Source organism: Grampus griseus, assembly GCF_964374135.1.
Source record: "Grampus griseus genome assembly, chromosome: 21".
Lineage (NCBI taxonomy): Eukaryota > Metazoa > Chordata > Mammalia > Artiodactyla > Delphinidae > Grampus > Grampus griseus.
In genome coordinates this window covers 10641569-10658769 of record NC_139015.1, presented here as the reverse complement: position 1 = coordinate 10658769, position 17201 = coordinate 10641569, and the positions used below count along the sequence as shown (strand labels likewise).

The window sequence follows — 17201 nt, the reverse complement described above, 5'->3', positions numbered from 1 at the left end:
ACCAGGGCAGAGCTGCTCATGGCGAGTGAGAAATATAAAGTGTAGCAAGAGCAGTGCAGATCCAGTGCTTTTAAAAGACTCTCTCAGGAGCCTGAGAGATGCTGCCGGCAGGGAAAATCTGAGAAGGCTTCCTGGTGACGGTGACATCTTGGCTGGACCTTGCGGGGAGGTGGGTTTGGTCAAGCAGGTCGGCGGAGGGATGGTGATGAGAGAGCAGGATCAGGGGCACAAGCAGAGGCAGAGAACTGGCTGGGAGACCCTCCAGGAAGACCTTCCCTTAGACGTGGACTCTGCACCTGACCGAGGGGAAGGCTGAGCCACTACCTCTGGAGTCCCTGGGCTCTGTCGTCCTCCACTGCCTTGGGGACATGCTGCTCAAAGGTGGGGACGGCTCTGCGTTTTCCCAGAGCTCTTACCGCCCGGGCCCCGCTGTCGTTTGACATCTTAGGCTCCTGGAAGGCTCGCACTTGGTACATCGATTATCCACCAGCAGTGCGTGGCAGAAGCCCTGTGCAGCTGAGAGTCCGAGAGAGGAAGAAGGCGGGAAGAGGTGCGGCCTTCACACCCGGGGTGGGTCGCAGCCCTGCTCATGCCTTCTTAAAGCATAGCATCTAAACCCCACGCATCCTGCAGTCGCCCTCGGCCAGGCTGGGGAAGACCCCGTTCCTCAGGCACCAGCTCAATAATCGTGACTCTGCGTGGGTTTTCCTACCACCGTTTAATAACTACGTGCGACTGCATTTCTATGAGGCTCGGAGGCAAAGAACAGAGAACAGATCTGCTGGGTCCTTTTTATGATTTTCTTAATTTCTTCTCTTATTTGCCTGGCTTTATTTTTTTGTGGACAAGGATGACAGAACAGTTGTTTTGAACCTGAACTGTATGCTTTGCCCATTAAGCTAGCACCGTACCAGTCACGTTTAGTTGTTTCCCTAGTAATGTTTAAAGGTCAGATCACCTTCAAGTCCAGTCCTCATTTTAAGAACAGATACAGGGTTATTGGTTACGGCCCTTTCAAAAAGCGAAGCTTAAATTACATGGCTGTGGAACCAAAACCCTGAGCTTGGAATATTGAAATTTCCATTACATGAGATAACTTTTCTCCTGAACTGTAATTTTATAATCACAGCTCACTGAGTCGATTGAACGAATTTAGATTCATTCAGCCCTCTGTGGTTAATAAAAACATCATGAGCCCAGTTAAATACTGGTTCAAGTTAAGTCATGTTAAAGCAGGCTTCCTATTGTTAATACATAAATATTATATATATTTATAATATATTTATATTATATAAATATATATTTATAATATATATTCACATATATTTATAATATATTTATATTATATATAAAAATATAATAAATATATATTTTTATATATTTATATATATATTATTTATATATATTTATAATATATTTATATTATATAAATATATTATATATATTTATAATATATTTATATTATATATATTTATATATTCTGGAGGGATTGTAAACCATCACTAGACTAGTGTTTTGGGATTTTTGTGTTAATTATGTTAAACCAAACGGGTAAGTGGCATAAAAACAATAGGATGTTTTCTGAAATAAAAGAAATGGTTCCAGAACCACAAAGATCTTACTGAGCAGGTCTGTAGAAATATGAATGGTATAAGGAACTCAACAATGGGGTCTCTCGAGAGGTGTTGGGACGTTCTCTCGCCCCCAGAACAGCTCTGCCCCAAAGCTAATAATCTGAACATCACCAAGTCCGATGCGTGGACCCACAGGCTCACAGAGCTGGGGGCTTTGATGATTTCCTTCCTCATCTAAGGGACCCCGGCTTCACTAGTCACGTTAACGCCGACGTCGGGGTTCGGTGTCCAGCATGGATCCCCCAGTCCTCCCGTGTGGAGGGGCGATGCTCCCTGGATGGCGGCGGTGGCAGGGGGCGTGGCTCGGTCGCTGTGCCCAGGGAAGAGCAGACAACAAGTAGAGTGACGCTGAGGACTCGTGGGCCACGTGGCAATGCAGGGGACGAGGAGGACATGGGCCACAGAGAAACTGCCCCTGGGTGTGCAGTTTGCCCAGGAGTCCCCATCAGCAAAGACAGCACCTTGAAGACCAGAGGTAATGATGATGCTTCTAGCGGCACAGCTGCTACAGCCTCTGAGATCTGACCAGTCCTCCAGGGAACGTACAGCCACTGCTTCCAGACCCCTGCCAGGACACACAAGCCTGGTTGTGTCCCGGCTCTTGCTAAGGATGTGGTAAGTGCCCGACGGAGATGTCCCCACACAGCCCAGCCACCCAGTGGCCGCAGGCAAACTGGAGCATAAAAAGAAACGTGTGCTCAAGAAAAGCGAAACGAAACGAAAATGATCAAGCCAGAGGTCCGGAAGCGAGGGGGTTTGTGGAAGCAGCCGTGTCCCCCAGCCTGCTCTACGAAATGAGTCAGGCGGGAATCCCAAGAGATCCCGGAGTAATACATCTTCAAATGATCGTTTCAAACAGTCTGCCGATTTTAGAAAAACCCACCTCGAATTTTGAAAGAAAAGAATAGTGTAAATGTTGTCCTGGCATTTCACAGCAAATTTAGATAGAATGGAAAATTGTGAAACACGCGTGAAAAATAAATTAAAGGAGCAAAGTCAGTTCATCCAATTTCTTTGTACATCAAAGGCCAGGGTTGTCTCAGGTTCGTTGTAGGTTTGCATTCTGATGAGCATACGTCCTAATCTGTAGCTCTTGAAAGAAAGTGTCTAAACTGTGACGAAATTAGGGAAGGATGGTGGAAAAGAATAAATTGAATTTTCGCCTCAAATTCCTTGCAATTATGGGAAGCTATTTACATTATAGGTATCAGATAGAATCATCCCCATTCACTGAGCAGCAAATTCTCCTGCCATTTGCCATCAGGTCATTAGCTACACTCTCACAGCCGTTATCTCTCTCTAGCAATAATCAATTTACACCCTTTATAATAAGTCTCCACTGCATTAACTCAACACCCACATATCACCCACCTGTCCATGTTGTGCTAAAGACGATAAACGGAAGTACTTTATATTAACACTTCCGTGGAAGTACATTTAAAGAAGAATATGAAGATTGGGGATTAAAACCTCAAAATGGGTAAAACTGATTGACTTTTTAAATTGGGATTGACATATATACACTAATATGTATAAAATGGATAGCTAATAAGAACCTGCTGTATAAAAAAATAAAATTTAATTTAAAAAAAAGAAACTGAGGCGTTAGAGAAATTAACAATAAATAAATAAATACCATTTCAGGAAGCATAGAGTCAGTGAAAAGAAGTGCACTTATCCATGAGTCACTTCTATATATTCCTGCAGTGACAGCTTGATTAAAACAAGTCTCCTGAAAGGTTTTCATCAGTCATGCAAGTTATAGGGGTTTACAAGTGAAAATTCAACTTTTCAAAAACAAAGCTAACTCTTCCACTCAGCAGCAGTGGGACCAGAGCTGCAGAAACATATTCAGTTTGGGGAATCAAACTGGGAACAAAGTAGGAAGTATTTTCGGCCCTTCCAGGAGGTGCTCCAACCCCACTGCCCTCGTGCAAGGCTGCAGGCAAAGCAGACAGAGGAGATGGGCGGGATGGGGGGGTCTGGGGGCGTAAGCCCCTCTCGCAGTGGATTGGTAGGAGACACGAGGGCCCAGGTGTCAAGATGCTGACAAGACAATTTTTTTTTTTAAGCCTGAAAGGATGCCAGAGTGTTATCCAGCTAACTCACTTGTATTAAAAGTTACATTTTTAATTCTTCTTCATATTTTAGGAGCAAGCTAGAACTGGATGATATTAGGGAACTATTCATTTCTTAGGAGCGGTCATGGCGCTGTGGTCGTACAGGATGACGGCAGATGGGGCTCTGGCCACAGCTTATCCAAGTGGGTCAGGAAAATAAACCCGCTCCGAGATTGGTGATTCTAAGGGATGGGGTGGAGGTGCTTGTGATACTTTCTTTCAAGTTTTGTGCGTGTGAAATTTGCCATAATAAAACTTTGGAGAGCAACGATCTGGACAAGTAAGAAAACACAGGCAAACTAAGAAGTGTTGCAGTCCATTAACTTCCCCAGAAGAGCATCGTGTTACAAACACATTGTCTGTGGGGCCACATCCTCACCCTGTAAAAACGAAGGCTGTGCTATCTCTTCTGTTGTGTGGCTGATTTCTGTTACATTAGGATGTGTCCTCAGCACCCCTCACAGCAATGGGTCTATTTCTGGGACATCAGTTCCAACATGTGACACTTGGTTACGTGGGATCGAGGCCCTTCCCAACGGTGTCTGTGACTCCGTTCCCTGCAAGGGAGGCCGAGGAACAGGGTCTCAGCAGCTGTGTGGCCAGGCTCAGGAATCAGTCTTTGATGCCACTTTCTAACGCACGTTAAACGTCTCAAGTCATCTTATTGAAGGCTGCCTGTCAAAATTACTTATGTTTGGGAAATTGGGGAGAAAGGGAACAAAATTGAGTTTACTTCTCTGGACTCAGGCTCCACCTCTGTGGAAATGCCAGGTCTCAGGCGCCACCCCAGACCCCCTGAGTCAGAATCTGCCTGGAACCAGACCCCCAGGTGACTCACGTGCTGATAGGGTTGGCTTTTGTGGGCTTTTCTCAAGGACGTAAGCATTCTGTCCAGAGTAAGTACTTAACTAGCCTGTTAGTGGTGATGGCTGTGTCTCTGCTTCGCGACGGACGCACCTCCAGGCTAAAACCCCCTTTTTCCTGAAGGCTTGCCCGCAGGGCACTGGAGACAAGCTTGCGCTGCTCTCCTGAAAGCCTGAGGGAATGGCCAGCCTAGCAAACTGGCCCGACTTTGAGTTTCAGGGGTTCCGTGTGGCTGTGTTATCTGTGTTCTGCACAGAGTCTCGAGGGGGACCCAGAGGAGAAGATGCTTCTGGCCATCAGAGGAAGATGCTGTGTAAGCTCAGTGAAATAGCTGGGAACTGTTGCTTACAGACGAAACATCAGAGATAAGTGGGCCTGGGTATAGTCGCCAGAAATGTTCTCCTGCAGATTGCTACGTGCTTTTGTGGATCGTGGGAGCTGGGATCCACCAAAGCTATTATTTCCAAAATAATGACGACGTTTACACAGGCTAAGGAAGGATTGGGGCAGAAAGATGGGAAGTATGGAGGCCCCTGGAGGTAGCAGGTGTGGGGTTTTCCCACAAATTTCATGCCCAGTGAAAACCCCAGAGCTGTCACAGCTCTCGGGTAATTGGTTAAATCCTTTCCACTGACAAAACTATATTATTTACATTTTTAAGTGCTATTTGATTAAAGTCTTACAACTTAGAAATCGTTTCTGGATTAAACTGACACTTCCAACCCCCTGAAAGCTGAGCTGGCCCACAGGGTGCCCCGAAGCGGGATGTTCTCACTAGCACCGAACGTGGCGCTTCCACGGGTCAGCGGATGGTGATGTGAGGAGGTCGGGAGAACTGGTCACCCTGCTGACCCCCGAAGGGCTTGGTGGTGTTAGCAGTACCTTTCTAAGCTAAATTTCCCCCAACACTGAAGTATCCTAGTAGCTGGCATTTGATCGTCTTTTTTTTTTTTTTTTAACATCTTTATTGGAGTATAATTGCTTTACAATGGTGTGTTAGTTTCTGCTTTATAACAAAGTGAATCACTTATACATATACATATGTCCCCATATCTCCTCCCTCTTGCGTCTCCCTCCCTCCTACCCTCCCTATCCCACCCCTCTACGTGGTCACAAAGCACCGAGCTGATCTCCCTGTGCTATGCGGCTGCTTCCCACTAGCTATCTATTTTACATTTGGTAGTGTATATATGTCCGTGCCTCTCTCTCACTTCATCCCAGCTTACCCTTCCCCCTCCCCATGTCCTCAAGTCCATTCTCTAGTAGGTCTGTGTCTTTATTCCCGTCTTGCCCCAGGTTCTTCATGACCTTTTTTTTTTTTTTCTTAGATTCCATATGTATGTGTTAGCACACGGTATTTGTCTTTCTCTTTCTGACTTGCTTCTCTCCGTAGGACAGGTCGTCTTTGAATTTCCTTCCTGCCCAGGAATGGAGCAGACGGAAAGACAGTTCAGCCCGTGGCCATAATTAACTGAACAGTTTCACCTCCAGTAACAGAGATGATAGAATAATAGCTTTTGCTCTTTGGGTCATACCCCCTTTGTGTAATGCTTTTGCTTTTGTTTTTTAATTGACCTTGTTTTTTTTTTAACAGTTCTCGGGAAAATCAGGAGCGCTGTTGGCAGTGCCCAGCTTCTGATGTCGCAGAAATTCCAACAGTTTTACTGGCTTTGCCAACAGAACATGGTAAGTGGATCCTCAGGTAACCTCGGCCCCTTGTAACCAAGCTGAACGTCCGTTCTTTCTGTGCTCACCGCGTTCCCGCCTGTTAAAAGATCCCTGCACCTGTGCAGCCTGGTGAATGAGTAGGGGGACACTCCCAGCTTTGGGGGGGATTTAAAAGTGCAGCCAAAGCAGAGAGGCCATGGGGGTATGGGCAGGGGAGGGGCAGGGGTGGGAAGGAGTCAGGTGTTTCCCCAGCCGTGAGGGGTGTCCTCTGCCACCTGGCTGTCCCCCAGGGGACCCCAGGATGGAGGGGAAGCGTAAATCACTGTCACGGTGGGTGTCACAGTGAGGACAGTGCTAGGAGGTGGCTTGAATAGAAACACGTAAACAACCACAGTGCAAGAGATTAGGAAGAGATTTTAGAAATAATTTGCGCTTTATATGTTTACAGTCAGGAGTGAACAGAAATACCATGGACTAAATTAGGTAATACGGTTGGCATTAAACTTGATTCTGATCTTCCTGAAAAGATCAAGGGGACACTCTTACCTATGTGTATGCTTATATGTATACTATACTATGTTTAAATAAATATAAATATATATTGTTACACACACATTATCTGACTAAAGAAAATATTCACTTGATATTATTTGGAGAAATAACTAAACAGTAATCACATTACTTTACAGGTTCTTTTATTTATAATCCATACACTGACTTCTTTCAGACCAAACATTTTCATTGAAACACAAGTAGGTCTCTGCAGGGTCTCCCATAGCAATGGTTCAAGGTGATTTGATTTCGTTTTGTTTGGCTTTTAAATGTACAAGGAGGCGTGTGGATTTACAGAACGTTCTTCCACATCAAAGGCAGCAGAGCACGTCAGAGTTGCCAATTTATCCCTTTTAATCAGGATCATTAAAAAGTATGTTTTCTCTAATATTTTCCAATTAATCCCATTCAAGTTCATCATGAAATTTAAAGAGTTACCTCCTGGTTGCCTATGACGTGAAGTTATAATCAACATTTAAAAGGGGAAACAGGCAGGTTTCGAGTCCCTGAAAGAAACATACCGCTGCGGAAACGTTCAGTTATTATGTTTACTGGGCATGTTCTAGCGTCCTCCGTCGTGTGTATTTAATGGATCATCTTTAAGGAATTGATTTAGGCCGTTGGAGAGCATGGTCCGTATTCCACCGAGTCTGGTGGGGAGGGTCGTCCCCACTTTCAGCACCCTACACTCAGCAGAGACACATTATTCAAGCTTATAAAATCTGCATGTCTTCTCTGCCAGAGCGGCTGATACTAGACTTAAAAATTATCCACCCTCTTATAGTTTTGATCCCTCTTGTACATGTCAGATTGCGTTTTCTGTTAACCTCCAAAAGTCTGGCGTGACTGCTTCCATTTCTTTTGACCTCCGTCTAGGATTAGACCAAAAGAGTCTGGAGCATGTGTTGGAGGAGGTCAGGCTGGGGCCCTCAGCAGGCCTGTCAGCAGAAATGCTGAAATGCTGACAGTACAAGCAGGGGCCTTGCTCAGCAAAGCCACACTGTCCACACTTTGCAACTTTAGACCAGTGACTAGTTTTTAGTCAAGGAGATGCGTCAAGAGCCCACCAGCTATTTAGGATGGACGACACCGGGCAGGACCCACCCTTGAAGCTGGCGGGTCGATACCGGTACCTCTCGGGCCAGCGGCTCAGCACCCCGGAGCAGGGAGAAATGGAGTCACGCTCAGCCCGGCCGGTCTAACAGTGTACTTGAACACGACCCACGGTCTCTTCTCAGCCCTTCTCAGGACACACAGCTCCCAGAGAATGTTCCGGAACATGGAGCCTCAGAGCCCACATCCCACCTGGACCCCACGGCCTGCGGTTAGCAAGGACGGATGGCCCTGTACACGTTGCTGGGGTAGGGGACCGGCCTGGCTCACCACTGACATGAAAAAATGAGACTTACAAACAGATCGGGCGTCTGAATGTCCAGACTTACAAACAGATCGGGCGTCTGAATGTCCAGACTTACAAACAGATCGGGCCTCTGAATGTCCAGTGGACGCAGATGCAGCCGCCTCCCGTGCAGAGCCAGACCCTGGCCGTGCCCAGTTCCACCGACGCCACGGCCTCTGCTCCCTGGGAGCCCAGAGGACAAAGGTTTCGCCGGTCCAGCGGGGAGGGCAGGTGACCACAGAGTCCACTCTCGGGCGACATGAGCCTCAGCACAGCCGTGGGGCAGGACCAGGGCCCGAAGTCCCACTTGGGGAGCCGTTCCATCCCCCGGACACGTTCAGGCCCCATCACGCCTGCACCTGTGGGAGAGGACGTTGTACTTGTGTCATCTTCCGGAAGAGCAGCTGAGGACCCGCCTTTGCGGGGAGGAGTCCCCCCAGCCCCGACTGTCCAGGGAGCCCCTGTGCACCCCCGTCACCTGCAGAGCACGGCCTGGAGGCAAGACCTTCGCTCTGCTTTTCTTCACAAGCAGTGGCTGAGCTCAGACAGGCAAGTACATGACAACCCAGGCGACTGGAGGAACCTCCTGCCCCAGCCCCTGCCCCTGAGCCTGCACCTGACCTTGCACCTGAACCTGCACCTGCCCCTGAACCTTCCCCTGACCCTGACCCTGACCCTGACCCTGACCGTGAACCTGCCCCTGACTCTGACCCTGACCCTGACCCTGACCCTACACCTGATCCTGAACCTGACCCTGAACCTGACCCTACTACACCTGACCCTGACCCTGCACCTGACCCTGACCCTGCACCTGACCCTGCACCTGCCCATTGGTCTCCTCAATCCACATGCCCAGTTCGCCTCCTGGTGGCTCAATGGAGAACGAGCTTCAAACCGCAGACAATGGCCCTGGGTTGCAACTTTCACTCCAGACAGAGAAGGAGAAAACAAGGGCGTTTTGTGCAAGTCGCTTGGACAGTGGTTCTTACCGTCTGCCCTCAGGTCAGCACAGCTGCCATCTGGCTGCATCAGCAGAACAGACGGGGCTCAAAGAGTGACCTAGTGGATGTGGGTGTGGAACCAGGACTGAATGTCTGTGTCCCCAGACGTTCACATGACGAGGTCATGAGGGTGGGGCCCCCATGCTGGGATCAGTGCCCTCATAACAGAGACCCCAGAGAGCCCCCAGCCCTTCCTCCACATGAGGACACAAGAGAGAAGACACCGTCTGTGAACCAGGAAGGGGGTCCTCACCCGACACAGGATCTGCCAGCACCTTGACCTTGGACGTCCAGCCTCCAGCACTGGGAGAAGTAGACTGTGCTGTTCATAAGCCCCCAGTCTGTGGTTTTCTTGTTCTCTCAGCCCAAATGGACTAAGACAAAGGTTAAAGGAAGTTTAAAGCCAACCAAATAGAAGTTCCTGATGTGCTTCATGGGAAGGACTTATGAACAAGCCGGAAATGGCACATTTTAAGCAAATTCAGATAAATGTTTACCTATCAGAAATTTCTCTGTCTGTTTAACCTGAGATAGCCCCACACTGAATCAAGGGAACCACACCAGAAAAATTCACACCCTTAACGCGAGGGTGGCAAACTCAGGTGCCTGCAGGCAGGTCACGCGGCCCGGGGAACTCGAGGCCGTGGTCACCAGCCAGCGCTGGGCGCCAGGGGCGTGGCCAGGCCACTGTAGGGCCCCCCTCTGCTCCTGTGGAGTCACCCAGCTTTAAGTAGAGACAACTCATTGAAACTACACATACATCAGGCGCCGTGTGCAGAAGCAAACCCACCTTGGGACCACATGCGCCCATGGCTGCCCGTGTGCCGCTCCGTGACATCACCTGCACGTTCCAAGGGCGGGGACCTGTCCCCGAGACAGTTCTGACCCTTCAGGAGATCGACATGCCTGCCCTCCCTCCACGTGGGAGCGACGAAATATACATGGTACATTTGTAGGGCGTCCCTGACCTTCAGAAGCAGGGCTGAGACTGCTCAGAGAACAAACAGAAACGGCCGTGGCTCCAGGCCCATCTCCCCAGCGCCTATGACCACCAGCACCACTGCAGACCCTTCCTGGGCACCAGCTTCCCAGTAACCCCACAGGCGACCAGAACCCTGGGGCCTGAATGAACTGTCAAGCGGCTGGAGCCTTAACATGTACCACCATCCCAGGTTCCAAGAAAGCGTTTTCAAAATGAAACAGTGAAGCAATGTAACTACACGTGTATTCTTCAGTAGACTTTATTTTTCTTCTTCTCATTTCCTCCAGTTGTGTTGTGATATAATTAACATACAGCACTGAATAAATGTGAGGGGTACCACATAACGATGTGACTTACATACATCATGAAATAATTATCACTATAAGCTTAGTGAACATCCATCATCTCCTATGGGTACAAAGGTAAAGAAATAGAAAAAATATATTTTCCCTTGCAGTGAGAACTTTTAGGATTTACTGTCCTAACCGCTTACCTGTATGACACACAGCAGCGTTGGTGGTATTTATCGTATTGGGTATCGCGTCCCTAGCCCCTGTTTATCCTGTAACTGGAAGTTTGTGCCTTTTGACCCCCTTCTGCCACTCCCCACCCCATCTCCAGTAACCACAAGTCTCATCTCTTTTTCTAAGAGTTTGTTTCTTTGTTTGTTTTTGAAATACAACTGACCTGCAACACTGTTAGTTCCTGTTAACAACATAGTGATTTGATATTTCAAGCTGATCACCACAGTAAGTCTAGTCACGATATGTCAGCACACAAAGGCATTACTAATTATTGACTGTATCCCCCACACTGTACATTTCATTTATTTTGCAACTGGAAGCTCGTAGCCCTTAATCTCCCTCACCTATTTCTCTCTTCCGCCCACCCCCTTCCCTCTGCAACCAGCCGTTTCTTCTCTGTATCTATGACTCTATTTCACTCATTTTGATTTTTGTTCACTCGTTTTGATTTTTAGATTTCGCATATCAGTTAAATCATACAGTATCTTTCTTTTTCTGTCTCACTTACATGTTGTTTCAAATGGCAAGATTTCATTCTTTTTTATAGCTGAGTAGTATTCCATTGTGTGTATATATATATCTATCTCCTTTATCCATTCATCTGTTGATGGACATTTAGGTTGTTTCCACGTCTTGGCTATTGTATTGATACATAATGCTGCTATGAATGTTGGGGTGCATATATCTTTTAGAATTAGTGTTCTTGTTTTCTTCACATAATACCCAGATGTGGAACTGCTGGATTGTGTGCTAGTTCTATTTTTAATTTTTTGAGGAAACTCCATACTGTTTTCCATCACGGCTGCACAAATTTACATTCCCACCAGCGGTGCACGAGGGCTTCCTTTTCTCCACGTTCTCACTAACCTTGTTATCTCTTATCTTTTTGTTGGTAGCCATTCTGACAGGTGTGAGGTGACAGCTCATTGTGGTTTCAGTTTGCACTTCCCTGATGATTAGTGATGTTGGGCATCTTTTCATGCACCTGTTGGCCATCTGTATGTCTTCCTTGGAAGACAGATCCTCTGCCCATTTTCTTAATCAGGTTAATAGACTTTATTTTTTAGAGCAGTTTTAGGTTCACAACAGAATTGAGTGAAAATACAGAAAAATACAGAGAAAATTCCCATACACCCCCTGCCCGCACACACCACAGCTTCCCCACCATCAGCATCCCCACCAGGTGGTCCTTTATTACAACTGATGGACCTCCAGTGACACGTCACCACCCAGGGTCCGTGGTTCCCATCAGAGCTCACTCTCGGTGTTGGACATTCTGCGGGTTTGGACAAAGTTATCATGACACCTGTCCACCATTACAGCATCCCACAGAGTAGGTTCACTGCCCTAAAAATCCTCTGTGCTCCACCTGGTCACCCCTCCTCCCCCCAACCCCCATGGCCACTGGTCTTTTACTGTCTCCATAGTTTTGCCTTTTCCAGCAGGTCCTAGAGTTGGAACCATACAGAATGTAGCCTCTTCAGACTTTTTAACTGTCAGCAGATACTTAAGGGAACTCTTCCTGAATCCTCGTGGGCCCTTGGGAATATCTGCACCCGATTCTGAACTCGTGGGGCTTCTCCCTAACCCGCTTCCTTGGGAAGAGCAGCCCCGCCCCCGCCCTCCGAGTTCTCAGCAGCTCTAACTGCGCCTATGTGTCGGCAGGACCCCAGCGCCATGCCCAGGCCCACCTCGCAGGACCTGGCCGGGTACTGGGACATGCTGCAGCTGTCCGTCCAGGATGTCAGCATGAAGTTTGACGAGCTGCACCAGCTGAAGCTCAGTGACTGGAAGGAGTTGGCGTCCCCGGAGATGAAGGTAACCCCCCACCTGCCGCTGCCACCTCCCGGCGTTCAGGCCACGTGCTCCAAATGCCATGTTATTATGTGTGTCTCGGTCTTTGATTAACAGTACGGGATCCGATTTTCAGGGATAAACCCACGTGTGCGTGATCGGGGTGGAGCTAAAGTCGTCAGCATGTGTAATGAGACCCTTTCTTGCTGACAATTCCCGGAAGACACCAACAAAACTCACGTTGTCTGCCGCGGTCTGGTTTCCAGTAGGGTCTGTCCCCTGTGTTATCGCCATCAAACCTCTGTTTGGATTGTACTGAGACGGTTTCCCACCGGGGAAGTTTCAGTTCAGTTACAATGCCTCCCGTGGAGATAAACTTTCCAGTTGCGCATCTGCAGTTGAAGACAGGGAACCCTTGAAGCTTTCCTGAACAATTTGAGGATGTAAACTTCCTGGCCCTGAAATAGGCTGAAAATGTCCATTAAGTTTGAACCTATGGTTTCACCTCTTCCCTCTAGAGCTCATCTTTACTGGGGCTGATAGATAAGTGTGAATTAGCTATAAAGACATTGACTTCCTAACACATTTTAGAGAAGTTCTACGTAATCATAATCTGATGTTTCCGGACAGACATTATCAATTAAAACGATAAAGAAAATTAATCCAACATACTTGGGACATTAGTGTTTAATATGTAGTTCAGGGTGTATATCTAGATAGTTAGAATGAAAGCACCATCATCATTGTCCATTTTCCCAGAAACGTGCTGCCACCATCGTTGTGGGGCTCCAGGCTGGAGGCCATCGCTCCATTGCGGGCGGCTGAAAAAGTCCTCACCGCAGATAACGGGGCTGAGGGGCCCGCAAACCATCGGGTTGTACATAAGCAAGTCCAGGAAATCTATGGTTTGGTTTTGAAGTGAAGGAAATCATAAGTAATGATTCCAAATGAAAAAGTTCTTCAAAGAAATCACTAAAAATACAACTTATTAAACTAGTCCAATGATATGCAAAAATCCTCCCTATTTTTCATTCTTCGGTAATTGACAGCTAATATAATCCCTTCCACCTCAACTGTACACAGAGAGTAGTCCTCAAAATGAACACGGTTCCTGCTGAGGGTACAGCAACCCGTCCAGAAGGCGAGCAGCCCTTGAACGCGGCTGAGGCTCCGTGTCCTGCACTCGGGACACGAGTCCTGACGCTCTGCCTCATAGATCTGCTCGGCCACCTGCCCACCCCACCCCACCCCACCCCACCCGCTTCCACTGCAGGAAGCCTGCGAGCCTCTTGAAAACGGAGACTCACAAGAATGGTTGATTTCTTACAGTCCCATATTTCAGAGGCTGCGAAAGGAGAGGAGAGAGATAATCACAGTGAAGCACTTAAGGCAGGGGTTAAATTTTGAAATAGCTGCAAGTCTTCACGAATTAATTACCCCTGATTGTACCCCTGCCAAAAAGCCGGGAGGGACGTTGCTTCTGGTCCAAGTCATTTTAAAATAAGTCATGGGAACAAAGGTTCAGACACCCAAACGATCTTCCTGCCAAAAACAATAGCACACAACATCAAGATTCTGCCATGTGTTCACCTGAACCTGTGCTAATGGCCAAGCCCGGGCCCATCTCGTGCCCTTCAGATTCTTTTGGAGGCTGAAGGGAAAGAGAGGAGTGGGTGCCCCCCCTCAACAACTATCTTCTCAGAAAAGGCAGCATCCGGGCCCCGTATGCAACATCCCCTTTCCTGACAAGGATACTGGTTGCGGAGTTCCCGCCCTCCAACCACTGGGAAGGTCCGGCCTTGTTAGCGAGGGGCCACAGCAAATAGAGAACATAGTGTGGGACACAGGCCTTCCACCAGGACCCTTGCAAGCATTGTGTGTTCCTTTGCTGCAGAATTGTGCCATTTCTCTTTCTGGAAGAGGCATACACGTATCTTGGGGTGACTTGTTTGAGAACACGAGCTAAGGGTCAGAAATAGTTGTTCGCATCCTTTTACCAAGGAAGCGAAACATCATATGTAGTTCATATCAAAGGGCTTAAGGCCCATAGTAGAGAATCTGGACATCGGTTCCCTGGTCCGTGTCCTTGGACCTTGGAGTCTGTTGAAAAGACTGTCACGTAGGACAGGGCTGTCAGGCGGCATCTTCCAAGACCCCTGGGAAACTCAAGAACGTGAGCCTGTGAGCACTTGTCAAGTGTTCGCCCAGCAACAGGGTCAAAATAACTCTAAGACTAGGGCGGCGTCCCACGCACACATGCAGGATGGATGTCCTCGTGTGTAAACACTTCCCCCCCCCCCCCGGGGATCTGGGGGCAGGCACAGCAGGCCCACCCCGGGCAGGGTCACGCGGCATCGGGTGGGTGCGGGGCTGTGAGCTGGGGGGACGGCCGGGCTCCTCTGACTGCCCCAATTTTGACTTGTGATGCTTTTCAGGAAGAAAGAAAGGTCCCCCCTCCAATACCAAAGAAGCCCCCCAAAGGGAAACTTCCCATCACCAGAGAGAAGTCTCTGGACCTGCCGGACAGACAGCGCCAGGAGGCCCGGAGGCGTCTGGCGGCCGCCAAGAGGGCAGCGTCCTTCCGCCAGAGCTCGGCCAGCGAGCGGGCCGACAGCATCGAGATCTACATCCCCGAGGCCCAGACCCGGCTCTAGGGCTCCGGGCCCGCCCCTCCCTCCCCTGCTTCCCATCACCCGCGCCGTGCATCCCATCCCTGGTCGCTCCTGTGTCACTCCTCCAGCGAGCTCGCCCCGGCTGTTGTGTTTGTGCCATAAACACCCTGGAACACCCTGACGTCCATGGTTTGCGAGCTCACGGCCACGACGACTTCTCCCCGGATGGCCTGGCTTCCCGTCAGCAGGGAGGGAGAGGCGTGGGGACACCTGACATACCCACTCTGTTCTCAGAGGGGTACGAGGAACACCTCTCGAGATGGAACCCAGTTCACACTTTGTTATTTATATTTTTATAAATTGTGTGATATTAGAGGCAAGAATAACAAAAAAAACTATGAATGGGTGCATCTCCCCACTCACTCGAGGCATTAGACACCCAAGAGGAAGGTGCTACAGCTTGAGTGCGGGAAAGAAAGACCCCACCGTGGCCTGGGGTCACCGCGCCCTGAGCCCAGCTGACCCCTCACGTGGTTCTCTGTGCCGAGTCTATGGTGATGAGAAGTCATCTCTCCAGCCACCAATCTCCCCGCCGTGTGCTTCTCCAGAAACCTGGGGGGTGAGAAGTCCGCCCCCGCCACAGATATTCAGCGCAGCATCTTCACAGTCAGAAAGTCAGCTGAATGTTCATTCACGCAGGGAGAGACAGATGGAAACAGAGCAGAGTCTTAAGAAAGGCTGGCACTCCTGTAGCAGGAGTAGAAAAGAGCAAAGAGTTGTCCTCACTCAGATAAAAGAGTCATTTATTTTTTATTCCTTTGTCACTTAAAATGTCACACATGGTTCTGTCTTTAAGTTTCACCCTTTAGGCACCATGTGATTTTTTTCTTTCTAGATGTATATATATTCTCAAATGCTCTGTCAGTTGACTTTCCAGGGTATCCTTAAAAAACAGAACAAAACAAAACAAAACGTTTGCTTGTTTAAAATGACAGTCGTGATGTTGTAAAAAGTGTAAGAAACATGAATGTGAGTGGTAAGTGTCTCTCAGTTTAAATGGTAAAGAAGAAACGTAGTTTACATTTGTATTTTTCCAGAATTCGTTTGTCCTATGCAGTGTGGCTAAAGTCAAGAATACATTTCTTGCCTGTTTTAGACAAAAAGAAAAAGGGCACGTTGTGATTTCCACCTGTGGACTTCAGCAAAAGTCCTTCGTTTTCGTGGTTCTGATTGGCACCAGAGAAAAATAGGAAGGTCTCTAACGGAAGGTTTCCCATTCGTCTCATGAAATTTAGATGCCGTGACCGTTGTTCCAATCCAACGGTGTGTGTGTCTGTTCAGACATCACTTCAGAGGAAGCGCCTGTGGATTGATCCATTTGACCCCATACTAGAGTCCTCGCTGTGACTCCAGGTAAAAGCAGGTGACGCGGCGTTTCCGCCCGAACGCCGGGTCCCCTGTGGCCCCCCGAGTGCTGTGCCCCCAGCCCAGCAGCACAGACCCTCCCCCATAGCACTTTGTATTCCTACCTTGACTCGCACTTTAAGACGCACCCAGCTCTCCCTGCAGCCTGATAATGTACGAGAGCCTTCGGTGAGGTCCTTGCACAGCTGGGGCGCGCCTTAACGCCTGCAGCTTCTCTTTTTCCTCGTATTCTACATTTCACGAAGCATGGGGTTCGTAGGAGCACAGATGACATTAAAGCATGTTTAGCTTCAAAGTTTTACTTTTTTAAAGCTGAGTAGTTAAGAATTCCCTGTAAGGACAAAACCCTGTAAATGGAACCTCATATCTGGTATATATTTTACCAAACAGCCTTAAAATATATTTGGAAGCAAAAATCAGTACGAATGTATATCCTTGAAAAATGCAAAAAAAAAAAAAAATCCCCTGAAATATTCTTCTATAAATGAATCCTATTTCCCCCAGAGTATTCTAAACATTTTTTCTACCTAAATAAATACCTAAATCCTGAGTAGCATACGATAATGATGCTTCTTCCTATAGTCAGTATACTATGTTAAAGACAAATGTATTTGCAAGCATTGGCA

General features: G+C 48.1%; 1 protein-coding gene across 1 annotated transcript in view; it reads left to right on the top strand.

The window, feature by feature from the left end:
* The window catches only part of DLGAP2 (DLG associated protein 2), a gene marked incomplete at its 3' end in the record, with an annotated part of 702831 nt that extends 687639 nt beyond the window's left edge, over window positions 1-15192 (top strand). Inside the window, exons 14-16 of the mRNA XM_082680415.1 lie at window positions 6213-6304; window positions 12410-12562; window positions 14974-15192. Of these exons, the coding sequence (XP_082536541.1) occupies window positions 6213-6304; window positions 12410-12562; window positions 14974-15192 (464 nt within the window). The remainder of the gene's footprint in view (window positions 1-6212; window positions 6305-12409; window positions 12563-14973) is intronic.
* Between the last annotated feature and the right edge of the window lie 2009 nt (window positions 15193-17201).